Genomic DNA, 22,801 nt, shown 5'->3' on the forward strand with positions numbered 1-22,801 from the left:
TTGTGGTATCAAAGTAAGCACCGCTTGCACACTTTTGTCTCACAAATTGTCCCATAACACACAGGTAATAGGCGGCACAATCTTGCGGATCGACGTGTAGTTCGTTTTCCGTGCACTCGCCTGCACCGGGGCAACACTGGCCGTTATTCGGTTGACATGATTCTACTTTCGAGTTCCAATAGTTTCCGCTTCCGCAAGTCTTGTGAACAAACACTCCACTGCAACAGACATAGTAGCTGAGGCAATCAATGGGATCTTCCTGGGTTTCGCCTTCTTTGCAACAACTTGAGGCCAATGATTCGGCGCTTAGCCAAAATAGAAGGCATATCAGGAGCACTGTATAATAAATTTTACTTTTAATCCTTGTTATCTTTTACATTATATTCCTTCTATACCGTAGTGTTGGCGTATTTTTAACAGTGCGAGATACATTTTAAAGTGTAAGTTCCTTGGTACACAAACGTTCACTAAACAACTACGCATTTTATTACACCTTTTATATTATTCGCCAATCATCATAATGAGATTCCTCTCTGATAACAGTGCCTGATAACACTTTGACAATATCTCAGATGTTACAAGATATTGTAAATTATTAATCATTTTATTACAAAAATGGTTTCTCTGAAAATAAGCAATGCTGCAGTGCATTTACATTGCTACAATGCTGCTCATCTAAATATAGAAATATTTTATTTAATTTTTTGGCAAACTGTAAATCCGATGAAGACGTGTTTTACACATTTCAGAAAAATACACCTCATTATGTTGATCAACTTATTCTTCTTTCTTTTGCCCTAACTAATGTCTTATTCTTTATTTCCAGCAATGTGTATAAATAAAAGACTGCTGCCTCAAACATTTAGAAGACAATAAACCCATCATTCGTAGGGCTGTGCATTTTTGGGTAAGTCTGTAATCACAATTAAGTTTTTTTATTAGCTAAAATATATGTTAAGGCAATTCTTCTACTTGAAAGTCTTTTTCTTAAGTGCATATTCTTAAGTGTTCATATTCGCACTACAAGAATAATTAGTCCAAAAGGCTTTCATATTTTTTGCATGGAATATTAAATGCTCACCCTATCTCACTCGCTTGTTACACTCACTTCATATTTCTATTAATTATTGTTGTGTTTTTATGAGCAAACCTAACTGGTTCCTCCAGAACTTGGCTAAGTTTTTGGTATATCCCATTATAATTAAATTTAATATATATGTCTAATAGCTAATAGGTATAATATTTCTAGTGGACAAGTCTTACATGTCTTATCGTAGCGTACTTTGAGCTTTTTGTTAGCTGATAAGGGATGCCGGATAGGGTACTTGATCTTTCTCAACAGCGGACTAACTTAATCTATAAATGTATAAGCAACTGACTGATTGGGGCTTAACAAGGGTGGAAACATTGTTTGTTTGTATTAATCAGGGTACAAACATTCCTCACAGCCATTCAAACCTTACCGAAAAGCTGAGTCGAACAAGAGTTTAAAGGAAACAAAATTTTTTGATTTTCCTTTATTAATGTGACTCGATTATCCTAAAGAGAACAATCAACTTTATCCGCATAGTTGCAAGTGGACAGTTTTTGATCCCAGTATAAGCCCTGTCCGCACTCCATTGGAACCTCGCACTCGCACTGGCAGACCACATAGCCACTGCAACTGGTCAGGGATGGAAACAGTATGCCCTCGCGTTGTCCCAGACATCGACCGTTGCTCTCACAGGATATGCCGGAGGGTCCGGCATTCGGACCAGAGGGTGGGGTGTGCTCCCAGGGACACTCCACATTCTGTGGATAATCACAGAGTTCAGCCTTCGAGTCGTAGACCAGATTGTTGGGACATGTCTTCTCCACGGCACAGTTGTAATTGCACTTGTAGAACTTATTGCAGATGCCCTCTATGGGAAAGAGCGTGCCCTCCGGCTTGCCCTTGCAAATGGTGCTGGTGTTCTCGCATACGACTTCCGGCACATAGCCGTCGGGATAGTCGCACTGATTGGAGGTGGCATTGTACACCAGGCCATTGGGACAGATCACACTGCTGCTGCCGCCGATTGTACCGGATGTGAGGTCCCAATCGCACACCTGCGCCGTCTCATTGAACTTGGTATTCGCATCGCAGGGCATGGCAACTGGACACTGGCATTGGCACACAAAGTATCCATTAGTATCGGGATTGGCGAACATTTTGCCGTCCCTTTGTCCAGCGCAAACGCCCTGATCGCTACAGCTGGTGCCCGAGGGACCAGCCAGCTCGCCGTCCACATCATCGGCGTCCGCTGGGGTGCAGTCCACGTTCCAGGGATGATTGCACGCATACTGACTGGGATCGAAGTACAAGCCGCTGGGACAGATTTGCTCCGTGACGCAGCCGTGACTGCATTGAATAAACTTAGTGCAGACGCCAGGTAACTCGAGCATGACACCGTCCGGCTGGTTGACGCAATCCGGACGCTTGTCGACGCAGTAGGCGGGCACCGCGCCACCAGTTGGGGGATCGGTTGAGCTGCCGGGAGCTTCTGTCGGATCCGGGTCGAAGGTGCTCTCCTTGGTGGTGCTTTCCCTGGTGGTGCTCTCCTTGGTCGTGCCCTCAGTGGGGGTGCTGTCCTTGGTGGTGCCCTCACTGGGTACAGTCTCTGTATTGTCCGTCACATTGTCCGTCACGCTGTCCGTTTCGTCCTCATTTCCTGGGGTGGTCTTCTCCGCCTCTGACGGGCAAGGCGTGGTCGGTTGATCCAGCTCGTCGTCTGGACATTCCTCGGCACAGCATGTGCACACGCATTCCTCATCGCCGGCGATCTTGCCAAATAACGAAAGAGCCCTGCAATCGGCCCGCCACTGGAAATCGCACTCGCCCAGCTGTGCATTGAAATGCAGGCCACGTGGACAACGACGAATCTCGGCCACCTCACGCTCCTGGCACACCACAAACCGTGCGCAGTCTAGGGCCACAGGCAAACGCGTTCCGTCCGCTTCATCGTCGCAAATATCCGACCATTGAGCGACTGTGCACTGAACACCCATCAGCAAGAGGCACCCAATCAAGGCTGGCGATGGATGTGATATTTGTAAGTCGTGTCTCGGAGTTGGATCCGTGTACTTACCAATTCCTTCTTTGATTTTGCACATTTTCTCCGCAAACTAAACCAATTCTTGCATCACCTGAACCGCGAGCCGAACTAATTCGCGTTCTTGGCAGCTCTGAAGCATTTATGGAGGTGGAAAATACAAATTTTGTTTCTTTTTTTTTTTTTTGGCATGTGTATATCAAATCAGTAGTCAATCGCCTTTGATTAGACCAATAACCGTATTTATCTGTTGATTAATTCTCCCGACCTGTTATCTCACAGGCGCTTGGGCTGCGTGCATCGTGTGTGTAATTACGTACTTGTTTCTGGATTCGGGCACTCTTATCGCTATCAATGGCACAGAAAGTTTTCAACTTCGAGCCATGCTTCATATTCCCGACACTCACAACAATTACAGTAGTTTACTTGTGTTCTTCCTATGCCGATAAGGCATCTTTCTGGAAGCCCACAATTGGTGTCAGCCAATGAATGGTTCATTCATTCGCCAATGCCAGTTATCAGCTACAGAAATACGCATTTTATTAAAGCTATACGAATTAGGCAAATTCCTACAGGAAACAGGCAACAGGTATTACAAATAAAAAGAGTTTAAGCTGATACGCCTATTTTCTACTATTTATGATAGGAGCATGTTTTGGGGTATTTTCCTTAAACATAAATAAATCTTTTATATACAAAAAAATAACAATTATTGACCAAAAGTATGCAATAGAATGCATTTCGTCTTGAACATGACTTATTAATTATTGCTATTTCTTGAAGCATACTTATCATACCCTGTAGAGAGTATCATAAATTTGGTCAGGATATGTGCAACGCATAGACGAAGACTTCTCTGACCCTATTTAGTGTATATATATATATTCATCATCACTATCAAAAGCCGAGTCGATATACAAGAGTTCGCCTGCCAGTTTCTATGAAATAACATTTCGAAGCTTGTTTTAGGCATAGCTTAATCTCTGATTAATAATTCAATATTCTTGAAATATGATAAGAAAAACTTGACTTAGTTAATGTGGTCAAAATGGAATATAAATATTTAAGTCATAAATGTAGCTTGACTTGAAAATACTTTAAATTAGGTTTAATTAAAACATATTTCTAGCAAACTGATTGATTATATTAGTCTCCTTTTCCTGATTAACATAATGATCATTTAAGAATTTACGGTCCTAACTTTATGCTATATTGTGCATAATTTAATCATTAAAACTAGTTGCTGTACTAGTTGACACAGCTTAATTGATTCAAGTAAGAAATTTTTAAAATTTGTTCTCTGCCGGACCGAGATTCTTTTTGGTCAATATAAATATCATAGTTTCTGATTTATAGAAACATTACATAGCTTCCAGTCTTGGCCGTCTGTTTAAAGGGTATTAAGAATGCGGCATGACACATATAAAATCTGATACCATTGAGTAACTTGAACAACAGTTTTGCAGTAAGCGATATTTCCACAATTAAGACACAAAACGCACACATGCACAGAGCAGATGTAGAAAAGAAATCGTTAGATTAAGTACATATGCATTTGCATGCCATGTAGTTGGAGGTATGACATGTACTGTTAGATTGAAATATATTTGTGCACCTTGAAGCACAGCGAGTGCGGTGACAGGCTTCCTGCTTTGGGTCTAGTTAGATGGGATCCGCTTGAAACTGAAACCGCGACAATTCTAATTATTTTTTATGGAAACACACGCCGAGGTACGCTTGAATTAAATTACCAGGCCAAGAAAGAAGAAACAAAACTAACTAACACTTAAACGAAGAAAGAAAGGAAGAGCAACAAATGTACAATGGCAATGGCTTTTGGTCTTTGGGCCTAGACGCATCATGAGATTGATTCATGCTGGGCAAAGCTGGGCTTATGGGTGTACATTACATGGTAAGCGTTAGTGCAGGGCCGTGCCCGGCCTGGCCCAGGTGTGATGGCTAGGTAAAAGCCAAAAGACAGCAATGCGAGTTGATATCGACAAGCGCTCACATACGTAGCAGAGCAGACGAGCAAGCACTGGGGTCTATTGTAAAAATCTTCTCAGGTGTAACAGGTTTCCCAGATTTAAGCAGAGGTTCCGCCTGTGCCCCACACAGTCGTCAACTGTGACTCGTTCGCTCGCCTCGTTATCAGTCGTGATCGCGATGGGATTGAATGAATGTGACAAGAAGTGCTTCAATATATATATATATATATAGACTAATACGACACCCAACTATGCACCAGCCAGTTCAAATTGAAGAACTGAGATCGATTGGTGCATAGATATCGCCCAAAAAGTAATTCATTTCAATTCTAGCACCATTCGAAATCAGTGCTTTTTATTCGAACCGATCAGCGGCGCATCAAAACAAGTGTTTCGCGTGTATTACAGCAAATATTGAAAACAAACCTGAATCAATACAAAATTATTGCAGCACACTGATAAATTTGTCTATATTCAGTCATTTACATGACTTTTTGTAAGTATTCGCTGCAAGTGACGACCGCGATCAGCTCGGAAGCCCTTCAAGTTCAACGAAGGTTTCTCTCGTTCTCGACATGCTGCCGTTTATTGACTTGAACAGAAATACTTGCAATATGCGTCACATAATTAAAGTATACCCATATAGACAACATCCACAATTGAGCTTAACTAAGTTTGATTTGAAATTTTTTTCTTGTGTATTAGAGTAAAAACAGTAGCAGCTTATCTGCATAGCTATTTCAAGAAACCCCCGATTCAATCATCAGCCAGCTTTGCCTTTGACTCTAGGAACTGAGACGCCTTTAACTTTTTGAGAATTGCAAGCATCGGGCAACGAAAATGTAAAGCTTGAAAGCTTTAAGATGAGTTTTCATTTCATTTTGCAATTCCTTTCTATATAAATCAATACAAATCAAATTCAATTTAAATTGTATTGAAATAATTCTTTAAAACTGATTGAAAGTTAAATTTAAGTATTTGCAAATTTAATATTAAATGTTAATAAATTAAATAAAGCAAACAAATAATGCGAGCTAGTCAATAATTGCTGTTCAGCTGTTCGTTTACCTTTGTGCGACCTGAGACGTCAGCCATCCGTTATCAGGCATAGAAACAAATGTATTTACTTCAAAATTGATATATTTACACCTGTTTTGAAACGCACCTCCAGTTAAGAAACAATTACTGTACATACTTATCAAGTATCTTGCGTCATAAATCTTCTTTGGCCAACAATAAATTACTGCAAAGCATTAATCATACCAAAAACCGAAGACGTAAACATGTTCCACATTTGGCGCCAGTATCGAAATTCTGCGAAAAGCTGATGCAGTTCTTGGGATTTCCAGGCCCTTTTTAAAGCTTGTCAAGGTCACGTTGCGCCGAAAATAAACATCTTCTTTTAGGTTTTTGCAAATTCGTTTTCAACATGGCAGCAATCAGCAGGCAATTGTCAGATGTCGGCAGGTGGATGCCGGCGGTTCAGCTGATAGCGATGCAATTTGATATGCCAAATCTTATCTGAGCTGAAATAGTAATTTGTTTTCCTAATATATAGCCTCGCTGCTTCAAATCGGAGAGTAAGAACTTACAATTTATTGTCTATATAATGCCGCCTTCCCGTTTGCCGGCAGTTAGTCGGTATTGTGTTTACCCAACAGAAGCAATGCAGGGAACTGTCAGAGCTGCAAGTGTGCTGCTCCTGCTGCTGGCATTGGCTGTCCAGCTGCAGCACAGCAGTCAAACGGAATATATCAGCAGCGGCAAGGACATATGTCGCCTCTTTCCGGATGGCACGAAGATACGCAAGCCCGGCTACTGCGATCGAACGGTTGTGTGCCAGAATCATGTGAGCACAGACGACGAAATATGCAGTGGCAGCACACCATACTTCAATCTGGCCAAGGGCACCTGCTATAAATCACTGGAAACATCGGATAATTACTGCAAATCGCCGTGCACCTCGAAAACTACTGGCTATGTGGGCGATGCTTATAACTGTGCCAACTGGTACTATTGCGAGAAGACCAAACTTGTGACTAGTGGAGTGTGTGGCTTCGACATGTGGTTTGACCAGGAGAGACAGGTCTGCGATTATCCCAAGTTCGTGACATGCAATGCCAAGTATGAGCTGTGCAATGTGGTGCCCGCCGGTATCACGATTAGGGACGAGCTCTATTGCAATAAGTATCTTACTTGCAAAGCGGGTGCAAACACCACGATCGTTTGTGACGATGGACTCTACTATGATGCGGCGACAGCAACGTGCATCAAGAAGGCCTTGGTGGACTGTGAAAAGCATCCGTATCCGGAGAATGTCTGCGGCACAAAGAAGCTGGCGATACGAGATAAATTTGTGGCCGACGGTGCCACCTGTCGGGGTTATTTCCATTGCCGTGATCTGGGCTCTGGTGTGCCGGATCCGGAACCGCAGTGGCATCAGTGCCCCGTTGAAACCTTTTTCAATGAGGATATCCAACTCTGTCAGCCCAGGGCGGATCGCAAGTGTTCGGAGGATCGTTGCGACGGACGTGACTCTGGCTTCGAGCTGGCCCAGATTGAGGGTTGCCAGAATTATTTTGAGTGCGAGAATGGTGTGGAAAAAACACCATTTAAATGCGACGACAATATGTATTTCGATGTAGCTACTGAAGCATGTACAGCTGAGAAAAAGGAATACGGTAGCTGCAGCTCTGATAAAGACAAATACGATCCCAATAACTGGGTTTTATGAATAAATTCCTACAAGTATTGACATCAATTCATATGAATTAACCATTTAGTACATGTAAATCATATGTTTTTTATATAGTTATCCTTTGCTGGGAAACGACGCGCGCAATTTTTGAAAAATATCAGCTTACTCAAAAGGAAGCAGGCCCTGAAAGGTGTTCACAATAGTGCCCCACATGCATAAAGCAGTGTGGTATGGTATTTGTCAAGCAGTTTATTCAAGCAGTGTATTGCAATGCACTGCTTATTGAGCTTCACCCACTGCACGATTTGCACTGCTTTTTTTATTTTAAGACTGGCGCGTAAACATTTTTTTTTGTATATATTAACACAATTAAAAGTTGTACTGTATGTAAATCTTTTCAATTAATTTATTTAACATGTTTTACTAGTTGAAATATATACATACACAATACTTTTTCAGGCACTTAATTAAAATCTTATTTGACATGTCATTTAATTCGGCAAGGCCGGATCTGTAATGAAAGTTATTTTAAATATTGCCTATGCTTGTGCGATTCTCATAAATATGTCTTAAGCTTTGATTGAAAGTTTTATATTTTGCAGAACTTATGCATCTATGTGTGTATTTATGCATGTAAATATTGAGGTGTTAATGTTTGTTCTTATATATGAAACACAGACAAATAAAAAAAAATAATTAAGAGCGTTGGCGAAGTGCAACCGAAATATTTCGGCGAAATACACATTAAAACAAAATTGTTTTTCATTTTAGAAAAAAGGCTAGCTAGCTGAATAAATATAAAAAAAAATGTGTTCTTTTAAATGTCGCCTTTCTACACGATTCTCATAACTTCAAGGTAAGTTTTTATGCATCAATATTAAGTAGTTAAAATTATTGCGTTAAGTATCTTATTAAAAATTTGTTCGTATTCTCATTCTCAATAGATCACTGTGTCGTTTCTTGTTTTTCCTACTCTAACTTACTTTCGACATCTTTTTTTTCAGTGATATGGATAAATTAAAGTCTGTATTTGTCCATTTGATAGATGTTCATGTGCATTTTTGGGTAAGTACAAATCTGTATATATGGTACACATTTTTTATATGTATGAAAATATATGTGTATAGCTAGACAGGGATTACATTCTTACATAATATGCCTGTTTTACAATAACTAAAAGAAACGCTTAGATTTTACTACTTAGCTAAGTTTAAAAAATCAACAAAAAGATGACTGTCTAAATGGGTAAACAACATATTTTTATAAATTCGTGTAATTTTAATGGGCTAAGTGTAAGTAATTACCGTGAGACGAAAGATAAGTTAATAATTATTTTACACTGACCCATTAGGTTTTTGGGTATATTTTGGGTATTGGCTACGACTTATCCTGAGCTTTGCATTTTCCAACGCCTGTGTGGATGCCATGGCAAACATTTGCATTTGGTATGAAGCACGGGGCCATTATCTGTCAGACGGAAGACGCTCCAACTCCGTTGCACCAAAGGGGCCGCTGGCTGAACCCCCATATGAGAGAGAGAGAGCATAAATGCTGCAAATGAAACTTCGTTTTGCAGAGCTGCAAACTGCACGCTGCAGCCGGCAAAATTTCGCTTTTTTCCATGTAGAGACTTTCCCTGTAGTTTCCATTTTAGACTACGATGTGACATGAAAAGCAAACCAAAGAGACAAAAGCAAAAAGAATTTATCGTGGGAGTGTGTTAGTAAGGCTAATTGGCTTTGATGCTGCGTCTGGCTGAACAAATTTGTAAAATGAATGAAGATGTAAAACGGATAGTTTTTTATTAACGGATTCGTGTGTAATCGCATTTAACAAGCGATTATTATTTATTTTCTTATAATTTATGAGCATTGCAACCACTTCTAGTTGATCTTTGTGCTGATGATTAAAATTATTATTATTATCAAAGATTGCAATGATGTTTCCTAGCTTCAAAGCGTTTATATCCATCGCATATCAAATTTTCAATTTCAATTGTGTATTTTTAAATTTTAGGAATTTCAATCTATTTATTTTGTAAAATCTATTAATGGAATTTACTTTTTATTGATGGGATGCATAAGTCTATGTTAATTAAACGCATTTAGGGAAAAGGAAACTTTCATTCTTAATTTCAACTTTTATTTATACGCATTTATTTATTTCCTTTACAATATTTGGTAGATGTTGCAAAAATCTATTCTGTTTTAATAAAATGTATCCTACATTTAAGAAAATAATATATTTAGTTAACATAACGACATTCGCCTCATATAATTTCCGGTTTGGAGTTAACCTTGTCTAATTCTTTCTTAAGTAACATATATATTCGCATCGAGTACTTTTGGCTAAATATATAGCGAGTAATTTACCAATGAGCAGTTATGGCCACGGTCTGCTTAAAATTTCTGCTGGGGCACTCAGACAACACCCTCTAAGTTGTGCGCTCTCTAAGGGTTGTCCCAGCCGTAGCTCCCCATTGTTAAGCCCTCGAAAGCTGTTGTTGTTTATATATGTCGGACTCTGTGCACAACATTTGTTAGTTCCTCACCTTGCTACAATTTATATGTAAAGCTGCTGTATTTCCTTTTCTGGCAATATCAATTATATATTTGCTCAGTTCCCTGCCTCATCGTGTTTTTGTTAGAAAATTCTAGTGCGGCAGCCACCCTCTTTTCTGAGTGGATCTAAGGCCTGCTCCCCTGTTGGTTTCACTGCCACTGGCGTCACGTTTGCCGCATGCCGCATGCCGCACGCCGCACGCTCTATGGCAGCGTCTGCCATTTTGGCTTTTCCTGCAGGAAGCTTGCATATTTTACGTGCTGCATATGGTTGTTGTTGCTGTTGCAAGTTGTTGTTGTTGTTGCTGTTGTTGTTGTTGCGTTGTCTGTGCGGGCATCTGTCTGTGCTGTGCGCTGTGCCGGTGCCCCAACTCTTCACTTTTATCGATTGAAATGTGTCTCAGCCTGTGAAATACAGGTCATTGATCTGCTCGTGCCTTTTTTTCGCTACGAAATGCTTCTCGTTTTGCCTGGCTTGAGAGTGGGCCGAGCACCGAATCATGCCCTGAACCGGGAAGCGGCATGGAGTAGATTGTGTCAGCCACTCGACAGCTTGTGCAGCTTGTGTTCAGTGAAGTCTTTTGGAGTTGTTCCAGAAAATGGAACTGGATGAACTTATTTCCTAATATCTGAATATAAAGATATTAGGATTTAATGACCTTGTTGCTCATCTTGATGAAACTGATTGTTTTCAAAAGTTTTACAATTTTTGAAAGCTAGCTTCTGCATAACTTTCGTAATACTCAACTTATTTCAAAACGTTTTTCAACACTAGAAATCATACACGTATAAAGCTAATTATATGTTTACATTAAAAATTGAGTTCTTTAAAACGGAATACTTAATTATTGATTGGGAAAATGGGAATATCACAACATTTTGACTTTAAAAAATCAGACAAATAAACAAAATTCGGGTTCATATTTAATTACATTGAGTTCTTCATAAATTTCTTTGAACTCACATTCTAAAGTTTCGTATACTTCAGCATATCATAAATATTCCTACTGTTAAGCTAAAATATGATATATGCATATAGCTGTGCCGATTCAACCACCATTTCTGACAAAGAGCCAAGCCAAAAGCGTCTGCCCCAGTCGCCATTGCACTCGCTTCCTTGTCACACGGTTTCCGTGTTGGACAAACAAACGCTGGGGGCGACGACGGCGACGACGACGAGGACGAGGACGAGGAAGGGGACGAGGACGAGGAGAGTGGTGTGCCCGGAGAGTGGCGATGATAACGAAATCGTTTTTAGCTTTGGGGTAGTGGAGCAGCAGGCGAGTGGGCCGCGTCGTTTATGTCGTGTTGGGCACAAACTGTACCAAAAGTGCGCACAGAAATGCGCCAAGGGAACATGACGGGCAGCCGGGCGACCACTAGACCAGACCAGACCAGACCAGACCAAGCCAGGCCCGAACCGGCCCAGACAGTGGTAGAAAGAGAAACCAACTGCGACTTATGGCCCAGGATATGTTTGCCAAAGTCGTAGCTGTCAGCATTTATTTCGAGGGTTGCACTCTGGCCGGAAAAAGGGAATTAAAATAACTGGAAAACAACAACAAAAAAAAAATAAAATAAAAAAGGAAAAACCAAAAAAGCTGGCATAAAGCGCATGGAGAAGACGTCTGTTGGCCCGGTGCGGTTCAATGACCAAATGCCGCCGATGCTATCGTGAGTAGGTCCGCACCTTCCCAAATCGCGGCAAACGCAGAGCTCTAATGTGACTACGAGAAAATTCTCGTTGCCGCAGCCAATGTTGCAAACGAGTTGCAAGGTCGTTGAACGCTGTTACAGTTGCAGTTGCAGTTGCAGTCGCTGGAGAATCTGCAACTAAAGCGCAGTTAATATCTAGCGTTTCTAGCCAAACAAGTTTTCGTGCTCTGCGAAAACCACGCACAATTTGTGCCTTAAATTCACAATTGTCTGGCAACGCCAATGCTGACTATCAATCATAATAATTGATTGGAAGATCTGCTCTCAGTTGAGCTTGCCATTTAAAATGCGTTTCATATCAATCAATGTAGAGTAAAGTTTTCAATTCTCTGGCAACGCCAATGCTCTCAATCAATCATAAGCAGTGATTCAAGTATCTGTTCCTAGATGGATTTAACATATTACATGTAGTTCACATCAATCAATGCAGCATAACATTTTCAACTGTCTGGCAACGCTTACGCTGCTCTCATATCAAGTGATAGAGGTGCCTGTTCGCAGGTTAAGTTTCCATATTGAATGCAAATTTTGTATTGTTTAGTTCATAATCAAATTCTCAATTGTCCGGCAACGCCAACGCTGTCAATCAGTCGTAGCCACTGATTGAAGCATCTATTCCCAGCTAAATATGTTAGTTGAATATAAAACTAAATGATTTAGATTTTATAAACTTGGGAATTTGTCAGCTTTGCAGAATATGCCAGTTGCTATAGTTCAAAAGTACGCGCTCAATGCAGTTGCTGCAACATTTCGAGTTGCAACAAAGCGCATGCGTTGTCGGGAATGCTCCCTAGCATAAACATAGGATAATGGCCCCTGGAAACGCTCGTTGATGTTATAATCGTTGGCGTCGTTGCTCCCAACGAGGCATAACACAAAAGAGCCCTCGTCGTCGTTGTCGTCGACCCCCCCACACAGCCCCACACTCTTACTTGGCGGCGCTGCAGGCATTGACACTGACTGCGCCTCTGCGCCTGCATTCGTGTGGCAGTTGCAATGGCAATGGCCATGGCACTCTATAAGCTTCTCGTGCGTTCGTTTTGTGCCACACAGACTTGCAGCACACGGGCACACCTAGCCTGACCCAACTATTTGGAATTTTAGCTGAAAGTGCTTTGGCTAGCAATTACTTTGTATTTTTAGACTTTGAAAAAAAAAAATATTCTGTTCGTAATTTCAAATTTGGTTTATTCAAAATTTTGGAAAACTGAGAAATTCAAGTATTGCCTTGCATATCTTTCATAAAATAAATAAATTTCGTGCAGCAAAATAATGAAAATACTTGATTTCCCTTGCGAAAGCTTGTCATTTAAAGGTAGCTCGAATCGGTTATAGGTAGCGGGGGGTTAAAGTCCCACCGTTCGTTACGTATTAATGAATTGGATGATGTCCCTGTGGTACAGTCATTTTGTGCTTCAAATGTTGCTTCGTTTGACAATATACCAGCGTCTTGGGCAATGTCATCAGAGCTCCTTGGCTCGGCACAGAGATCGGCGTTTTGCATTAGTAGAGCTTCACAAGCCTTGGCTTTCGAGCCGGCCTGCCGCGAGGAGCGTCGAACTGGCTTAATTACAGCTCTCGGCTTGGATCTGGCCTTAGCGATGCTCCTCACAAGCTCACTCTTAGAGCCCTTAATATTGCGCCTAGAACGCTATTTGATGCGAAGATGCATTCGCTTTAATAAATATATAAATATATATATATATGCATGAACAGTGCTTACCTTTTCCGGACTGTGCGGCGTCTGCCATGGAATTGCGCTAACTCCGTTTGGGAAGCGCAGAGATTGACGCAGTGCATAATCCGAAGTGCCCGTGCGGGCCAAGATACCCAGATGCGTTAAGGTGCACAGCGATCTCATGACATAGTCCTCCATGTTTTTCATCTTCTTGCTCCGACGCATCTGGTACTCCACCTGACGGACAATGCTTTGCGCGGGCACGAATGCCGATATGGAATATTTGCGCTCAAGGACAGATAGAGCCTTCATCACGTTTCGATTTATTTTTTTAGGAACGTTAAAGTTGTCCATTGTGTGCGGTTTTTTATCCCAATAAGATAGAAAACTTATTTGATTTAATATTATAAGATGTTTACAGCTCTACGGATGTATAATTTATGGTCTCGGGCTAGGTTTGATCTATAAACACAACAAATCTATGTTAAAGGCAATGTCTACTAAGACAAATTGAAAGGATCAGCTCTGTTCTAACAGCACACGTTTCCGCCCCCTGCCATCAAATTGAACGAAATTTTTTTTTTAATGTGTGCCTTACTATGCGATTCTCATGAATTTAGGTAAAACCTTACGTATTTCATTGTCAAATTTTTTAAACAAGTTATCTGTTTCTCTTGCTCTTATTAAATTTTTCTAGTTTTGTATTATTTATACTTATAGATGAATTTTGCGTAAGTTTATATTTGCAAATAGATTTATATATAGCTAAGACATTAGAGAACATGCCCGAGGAACAAGAGTTCAAGGAATATGTTTTTGTGCTAAGCACGCAAGGCTCTTAGGGTAGATCCTTCGCTGGGATTAAGAGTAACCAAATAAACTAACATCCAGATAAAAGTTTGTAATATTTTAATTAGGTGAAAAAAAAAACAAAATTATTCAATTTAGATGTTTATCTTTATTAAAAAGAAAAACAAATTTTGCCGCTAGCAAAAACCCAAAAAAAGCTTTTAAGAGTTGCCGCCCAATCCAAAGTCTCATCTCAACTGAATGCAGCCATAGAGATTTTCACTTAATGATGAAAAGTGCATCACAATTAAAATGAAAAGCAACGAAAAGCGAAAACTTTCAACACATACATAAGTCTGCAGGGATACACGAATTCTCAAGCACACACACACACACACAGACACACACACACACACACAGACACACACACACACACACATGCATGCAGAATAGAACAATAACAGACTAACCTATTGTAAAGTGGTGAATACATAAATAGGCACACATAGACAGAGCCAAGCTATGCACATTTGCCGTACATACAAAATTTTACTGTTGTGTTGGCAACAATTTCCAAAATGGCGTCTCAGCGTGAATATCTTGCCAATGCCTCCCCGCCGCCTGCTCAGGCCAACCATGCAACCAAATACATGTTTAACCCGGGTGGAGTATCAGAGTGTGAATGTGTGTGTGTGTTTTTTTTTTGTCTGCCACACAACTGCAGCAGCAACAGAAAAGGCAGCAAAACATAAAAACGGAGCCACTGCCACGGCCAGAGCCGCATCCAGTGGCATTGTGAGTGCAGAGCGGAGCAGGTCAATGATACCAAAAGTTAACCCACACCAACAACGTCTGCAGCGTCGCACTTGAGCAATTTTCACAAAAAAAAAAGAAAACAAACACACACAACGAAAAATAAACAACAACAACAAAAAACGTGAAAGCAACAACCAGAACTGAGCGCAGGCCGCACCCTTTGGGCAAAGCCACCCACATACACACCCACAGCCAGAGCCAACTCCAGAGTCAGCGCCAGTGTCAAGTTTACGCCACATGTACACACACACACACGCATACGCACACATGCATGCAAGCAAGCAAGCAGATCTGGTCATGAACTCCATTCTCCATTTTCAATGGCAGCCATAGGAGTCCCCGCAGAACCCTAGCACAAAAGCTCTTTTATCTATCGCATGTTTAATTTGTGCACTCTGAAAAGCGTTTGCGGTGCGGCAGGGGCAGAGGGGCGCAGAGTGCAAAACGAGAGAACGAGTAAAAAGCGAATGCTACACCTAACTATCACCTCCCACTTGGCCTGCCCACACCAGGCCAACGACAGCGATGCCAACTGCGACGCCTTATGCATCATTTACTGCCACCCCCCCTCGCTCACCCCATCACTTTATTATTATATCTTTTTATCTTTTTCCTGTGCAGCAGCAGCAACAACAAGAACAGCATGCGCCACGCCACAACTTGAACAACGCGGTGAAGGTCATTGCTACCAAAATTGTGTCTCCCTTTTGTCCTACTCTACTCTCGACTCGATTCGACTCGCATTCTCATTCGCCGCGCTGCAGACCAAAGCAAATACACCAGCACACACACACACACACACACACACACTCTCACATGCGCCTGTGTGCGCATTTCTGCATTTAATCGTTGGCAACGACGTCGACTACCACATTCGCACATCCGCACATGCAATGGGGAGCAAGGGCTCGCACAGCGTTGCCAGACTGTTTCTTTTTGTACAGCTTAACAACGCAAAGCGAGCTAGAACTGAAAAACTGTGTGCACTGGCAACACTTGACGCGCTTATTACAACATACTACAGCAAAGAGTCAGAGCAAAAGGAGAAATACGCAACAAAGAGGGAAAAAAAACTCGTTCAGCTCGGCTCGACCCGTTCCGCTCCCGTGCCAAAAGCAAACTGTGTCTGTGTCACTCAACCCACTAAACTCGCACACAATGCGGCGCTGATGACGACGACGACGACGACGACGACGACGAAGTCGAACTCGTGTTTGCTGCCTTCTCCGGCTCCATGTGCCGGCCGTTGTTGCATGCAACATATTTTGCGCGACTCTGCTGCTGCTTCTGCTGCTGCTCCTTCAGTCCTCTGTTTCTGCATGCTTTTGTCGCTGGAACGTGGGTTGTTGTTGACTCTTTGCGCTCTTTCAAGCGTTGTTGTTGTTGTTGTTGCTGTTGCTGTTGCTGTTCTTGCGCTGGCGCTGGGTTCAATGTCTGGTGGTTGACCTACCCGTACCAGATTTTCAACGGCACGTTGCTGCTGCTGCTCCTTCTGCTGCTGCTGCTGCTGCTGCATTTTGCCGTTGACTCATTTCGTGCCACCCACTCGCTGCCCCTGCTCCCTCTCAGTTGATTGTGTGGCAAGTGAAAACTAACGAAAAAATAGAAAACTTGTACAATGTTGGCGTCTGTCGTCTCCAAAGTAAAAGTTGTGCAACTGAGTTAGTTGGTAGCTTCTCGATAGATTTTTGTTCTCTTGTGCTGGGGGGAGGGGTGGTTGGGTTGGCTGCATTAGTTGTGCGACAACTGATTACACAACGTTGTTGTTGTCATTGTCCAGACAATTGCTCATCAAATTGTAGACTTGATAGTTGGTTTTGGCTGATCTGCGGCTGCCCGGCATGGTTGCATCAAGAGCTCTACCCTTGACCGAGGGCATGGCTGCCAAGAAGACGGTAAAGGCTTTGCATTCGATTGCAGCGCTTTTCGTGCACATTATCCAACTGGTTTTCCACTTGTAATTTCACTCGCTTGGCCAGTTTTCCAGAAAGAGGCCTCACCTGGTGCAAGAAAAGCCAACAAACCACACTGGAAACTATTAGAAGATTCAAGGCTAAGGCTGCATGTCTCAGGCTAAGGTCATTGCCATGCTGCACATCGCTGCGAACATATACCCTGTACAATGCAGTTCAAATGGGGTTTGACTGGCTAATGAAATAAGTATATATATATATATTAATTATGCATGCAGCTAGGTTTTGTATACAAATATCACCCTGTACATATACGGAATGCTTCCCTTATTATTTGATAGTAAATCGATTGTGTTACACTTTCTATTATTATTATTATCAATATTATTACTCTTATTACTATTATTATTAATACTAATAATATTATTACTAATATCATCCTTATTATTATCATTACCATTATCATTATATTTTTCTTTATTATTATCATTAGCATTAGCATTTTCATTAGTGTTGCTCTTATTATTGTTATTATTAATATTATAATAATTTTTCTTTTTATTATTAATTTTCCCCTTTTAAGACCATTTTACCATCGTAGCTGTCGAGCTTTTTCTCCCAAAAGTCACCTGCAAGTTTTAATGGAAACCTAATCTCTTGCTTATTCTCATTATAAATTTGTATTATTGAGCATTGACAGGGTATTTAAGCAATGGGCATGCCCACCTATTTTCCGTTTCTATCAATGCATTTTCGCATTTGAATGCAACTGAGGAAAAACAAGTTTTTCACCATTGAACTGGAAGACAAAAGCCAGTTATTAGTATTTTCTTTAAAGGCAACGGCAACTTGCTAAGCAAGTTCTAAGCTCTATGTTTACCTGTTGTATTAGAGAAAGTTCTCACTGTGTGTGTGTGTGTGTGTGTGTATTTGTGTGTTTCGTAATGTTGGCTCCTAAGCGATTCCATGGGAGAAAGTACTCTCGGTAATGGAGGAAAGTACTGTAATCGCTGCAATTGTCATGTGTAATGCCAATTGGAACTAGGTAAGGTGAGTCACAGTTGCAACCCTCTTCAGGTAACGCTGGCTGGCAATTTGCAGTTGTTGCTGTTGCTGTTGTAACTGTTGTTGTTTACCCATTGCCAACAGCGGCGAGTGGCACGAATGACAAATTACCCTGCAGACGCCACATATGCATATCGTACAGCTTGTCGGTTTGTTGTGCTTTTGACACAAAACGGCAAAGTTCCAGGTGCTGCGACCCAGAGTTTCCGGGACTCCGTCTACACATTGGCTAGAGAGGGCGGTGCGCTAAATCTTTAGCAATTGACGGTTTGGAATATATAATTTAAGCTGTCAGTACGTGCGACATAGGAATAAAAAAGAGAAAAAACACCCACAACTTGCCTTTAACCCATGCCAGAGCATTTGCCTCCCTTTTTGCTGGGGTATGTGTCTGTACATATTGATTGATAAAAAGCTTATAAAAAAGCTGTAAATGGATTAGATTCTATATAAACTGATTGACAACCTAAAAATAACCAGTGAGTATTCCCCCGACTTGCCCGTGTCAAGTTGTGCATAAAAATGTAACCCAGTGAAATATTTAATCTATTTGTGAATATCAAATAATGAACTAAAAATTGAAATCCACGTATTGCCATTGTTAGTCTGAGAATCCTGAATAGAATTCCCTTTGCTATTGTGAAAAATGGGTGGAAAGCAGTTGTGAATTGAAAGTGTGTTGAATAGTTTTTTGTTGTTTTCCATGTTGCACAGTTATTGGCACATTCAAAACACTGGAAAATGGTTATTCAATACCATTCTATTAAGAAATCAATTCGTTTAGCATAAAAACTTTGTTTTTGCTAATATTAATGTATTCTTAATGCATTCAAAGATCAGTTCAGGTGCGTACACTTGTCAGTTGCTGTTATTTGAATTTATCGCTAAGGTCACCGTTCGCTCTTTGAATCTAAATTCTGCACAGTTTTAACCTCTCAAACTCACACACACACAGACAGACAGACAGAGTAGGGCTGTGCTCTATAACCCCTTAATGGCAGCAATAAGCAACGCGACGCCAACAAACTGTGCAAATTTATATGAATGACAGTTGCTCTTGCAACCCCCGGTCAGCCCTCTTTTCGAGGCAGTCATCGCGATAAGCCCCCTGTCCCGACCACCTACTAACTGAAATTGTGCAACAAAAAACCAGAAAACAAAACGGTCGCGACAGCCCAACTCGAACCCCCAATTTCCGACCAACCCATAAACTTTCGCTAATTTCAATGCAACACCGTGGCAGCCAAAGGGGCCAGGCTGGTGGGGCATGCACCACCGGCCTGCTGACAATTTGATGGATTTTGTGAGATAACAGACGAGACAGCATATGGTGACGCAATGTGCAGCATGAAGGTCAATAAACCATGCATTTCTGGCACAGACAAATGAAGCTTGCCCCGCACTTGACGGCAAGAAGTCGCGGGTTGTGGCCAGCTCTTTGTTGCAAATGGATGTAAGTGCTGCTCCCGATTCCGCAAAGCGGCATTTAACTATGGTTAATCATTGAGGCTTACGAAATAAAGCTCTCCGACTAAATAATGCTTATATATTCTTCATCTCTATATATTAATTTACAAGCTTCTCCATAGAATCCCTAAACATATATATATATACTTGATTTGTATTTGTATGTAAATATATTCTTGATCTGTAGCTCAGATTTGAAACAGATGCGAGTATATCCTATCCGACTCCATAAAGTATATATAAATACATATAATCTGTGGCAGTTGCTCAGAAATCTTCGTATTGAATGTTGAAATCAGATCGAAGCTTTTTATCGTATAGCTGTCATAATTTAAGTTCTCGGTCGAATAATAGTTTTTTCTATTGTCAACTTTTCTGTTTTTTATTAAACATAGGAATTACGAGCTGCATATGAATCTAACTAGCTACAAAAACGGGCTTTTAGATGATTTGGCAACCATAGAAATAATTGGGCATAAATTAATCTTTTGAATTGAAGCAGTTCGAAGCCATGTGTCAAGGGTATTTATTAGGGGTATTCAAGCTTCAATACTATTTAATTTTATTTTTGTAATTTTTATTGTGTTATTTTTATCTGATTCAAAATGGTTTATGAATTATTTGGAAATATTTAGCAGCCATAGGAATAAATGGATACAAATAACCCTTTTGAATTGAAGCACTTCGATGCCTCGGTTCCAGGGTATTTGACAAGGAAGGGTTTCCAGGGTATTTGGCAAGGGTATTTTATCTTCAAGACAATTTTATTTTCATAAAATGTTGTAATTCTTTTGTTTGGCTTGATTCAAATTGGTTTGCGTAATATTTGAAATTATTTGAAACCCCTCGAATTTAAGAACTTTATGTCCAGAGTATTTATCCAAAGTATATATATTTTTATATCTAGGGTATTTCATCGTCTAGATAATGATTCTTCTCATTTCGCATTCATTCTTTCCTTTCGGATTCAAAGTGGTTTTCGTAAATACTTGAATCGTTTCTACAAAATGCTTCACAAGAAACAAATTCTGAAAATTTGATTTGTTCGCCTTGAAGGATAATTATATTAAATAATAAGTACTGTCCTAATCTGCAATGTTAGACATATGCCCCATAAAAGCTGTCTGGAACTCTCTCGTTGAGGATGAAACAAACGGATTATACGTTTTTTTTTATTATTTTATTGTTGTCGTAGCATGTCAAACGGAACACATGCTCATGACTAATGTACACAGCGGCAGAGCCATGACGAACTTTGAACTTTGTGTTTAACCTGTCCCCCACATCGCCATCCACATGGGCATCAGGTGCAATGGACACAGGTTGTCGACGGCTCGGCGTAAGCCACAAAAGATTACTCATTCAAGCCGAATGCGAATGATTCACGGCTTGCGCACCTTTTCTGTGTGCGCCTGTCGCATGTGAATAAAGCACAGCCCGAACGTGTCCTGGCAAACACCAGGACTGGCTGACGCCTCTGGCTACCAGCGGCTCCTAATGAGTCACTGACCGGGCGCTGCTCCTATATCTGTGGCTAGGCTCCTTTTGGGGGTTGTGCATAAATAAAACAAAGTGGCGTCGTCCTCTTGTTTCATTGAACTGCTGCGGCGACTGACTTATAGCATACATTTTGGGGCTAAGCTGAATTAGCCCCAAAAATCGGTTCACTGCACGCACATTGACCTAATAATTGGCTACGATTTTGTTCGCTTTGGGGTATCCCTCGAAGGCCATTGTCTGTATTTGTTGTTTAGAGCCCACCGGGGAACGTCGATTGTCTCGTAAAAGTTGTGCGACATTGGTAAATAGTTTACAAATAAATCGTAATGTAATGTGGACGATACCCAAGGGAAACCCAATAAGAAATTGGGGAATCCTTTAAGGCCATTGGCCTTTGAAACTTGCTGGAATATTGCATATATGATAATAAACTTACAGTGATTGTTTAAATAAACTTTATTTATTTAAAAATAAAAAGGATCGAGTGTGGCATTATTATCTCTCGCACTTAAACAACGCCTTTCTATTCGATTCTCATAATATCACTTATGCTATAAACGAAAAATAACTACGAGAGATCTGTAACAAATTATATTTTACATAGAATACCAATCAGTATTATTTCAATTGTACAAGGCAAAAGATACTTTGGCAAAATCATTCAAGTCAGTGGAATGTAAAAGATAGCCCATAAGTATTAAGAAACTGGAAAAGAAATAGAGTGGGGTATCTCTCTATCAACATATCATAAGCATAAGAGAGTCAGCTAGAAGAAAATAGATATAAAAGAAAGGAGTGCGGAAGTATGAGAATTATGCCATAGGCTATTTTATAAAAACATCTCCATATACGTTTCTCTCTCTCCCTCTCTCTTGTGAACATCACTTTTCTATGCGATTCTCAAAAATGCAACTTATCCTAAAAAAATCTCTTAGTTTTAGTTATATAATAATCTAGCATACCAATCCATTGGTGCAGAGAAAAAGGCTACATTGACAAACAATGAAATGCTTATCAATTGCCGTGAAATGCCAAGGGAAAAATGTTAAATAATTGTCAATAAAATATAGTTTAAGGACAAAGGGGTTCGTTGATGGTCAAGCCATAATAGAGAATGGCAGCGACAACCCTGAAATTAATGCCGCCTGCCCAGCAGCCAGACCGCAGCTCAGTCCTATCACACCCACGCTGAAGCACACGCCCACTCAATGTCATTTGCAGCAAGCACCAGCTGCCGAAGAGCCGGCAGCCCGGTTCAGGCAGCGCCCAGTGAACACAGACCTTGGCATTGAGAGCGGGGGGAAGCCAGTCCCAAAGAGGAGCTGGCCCAGTCCCTACTGGAGGCCGGCATCGGCGCGGCGCGGCACGGCGCGGCGCCTGTATGTATGCAACGATTTCTGTGCATGCGGAAATGCGCATGCTTGCGTGTCCTTGCCCTTGGTAGTGAGTCCTTTGCATAGTTATAGCGAGTGCCCCTGAAAACTGTTAACCTTCGTGCAGCGCGAACGAAGGATTTTGCAATGTGCAACGTGCGGCTAG

The 22,801-nt window shown here is 41.0% G+C and overlaps 3 protein-coding genes across 3 annotated transcripts; 1 reads left to right on the forward strand and 2 right to left on the reverse strand.

Annotated features, from left to right (window-relative positions):
- Nucleotides 1-1,497: 1,497 nt before the first annotated feature.
- Nucleotides 1,498-3,198, reverse strand: LOC6624215 (chondroitin proteoglycan-2). The gene is made up of 2 exons (XM_070208166.1): nt 3,108-3,198; nt 1,498-3,050 (listed from the first exon to the last, which is right to left on the reverse strand). Exons 1-2 carry the CDS (start codon nt 3,130-3,132, stop codon nt 1,540-1,542), a joined length of 1,536 nt encoding a protein of 511 aa, XP_070064267.1. The 5' UTR covers nt 3,133-3,198; the 3' UTR covers nt 1,498-1,539.
- A 2,930-nt stretch (nt 3,199-6,128) lies between these two features.
- LOC6623559 (peritrophin-44) lies at nt 6,129-8,140 on the forward strand. The gene is made up of 2 exons (XM_070208608.1): nt 6,129-7,807; nt 7,872-8,140. Exon 1 carries the CDS (start codon nt 6,669-6,671, stop codon nt 7,791-7,793), a length of 1,125 nt encoding a protein of 374 aa, XP_070064709.1. The 5' UTR covers nt 6,129-6,668; the 3' UTR covers nt 7,794-7,807; nt 7,872-8,140.
- Nucleotides 8,141-13,196: 5,056 nt separating this feature from the next.
- Nucleotides 13,197-14,147, reverse strand: LOC6624131 (uncharacterized). The gene is made up of 2 exons (XM_002048300.4): nt 13,758-14,147; nt 13,197-13,685 (listed from the first exon to the last, which is right to left on the reverse strand). The coding sequence occupies exons 1-2, from the start codon at nt 14,064-14,066 to the stop codon at nt 13,344-13,346; spliced, it is 651 nt and encodes a 216-aa protein (XP_002048336.2). The 5' UTR covers nt 14,067-14,147; the 3' UTR covers nt 13,197-13,343.
- Nucleotides 14,148-22,801: the final 8,654 nt, after the last annotated feature.

The sequence above is a fragment of the Drosophila virilis genome, chromosome 3 (genome assembly GCF_030788295.1).
Source record: "Drosophila virilis strain 15010-1051.87 chromosome 3, Dvir_AGI_RSII-ME, whole genome shotgun sequence".
In the NCBI taxonomy this organism is placed as follows: Eukaryota; Metazoa; Arthropoda; class Insecta; order Diptera; family Drosophilidae; genus Drosophila; species Drosophila virilis.

Coding starts and splice junctions, on each gene's coding strand:
- LOC6624215 (XM_070208166.1), bottom strand. CDS start 3,132: ATGTGCAAAATCAAAGAAGGAATTG. Junction 3,051..3,107: donor CAAAATCAAAGAAGGAATTG/GTAAGTACACGG, acceptor ATCCATCGCCAG/CCTTGATTGGGTGCCTCTTG.
- LOC6623559 (XM_070208608.1), top strand. CDS start 6,669: ATGCCGCCTTCCCGTTTGCCGGCAGTTAGTCGGTATTGTGTTTACCCA.
- LOC6624131 (XM_002048300.4), bottom strand. CDS start 14,066: ATGGACAACTTTAACGTTCCTAAAAAAATAAATCGAAACGTGATGAAG. Junction 13,686..13,757: donor CGCCGCACAGTCCGGAAAAG/GTAAGCACTGTT, acceptor CGCATCAAATAG/CGTTCTAGGCGCAATATTAA.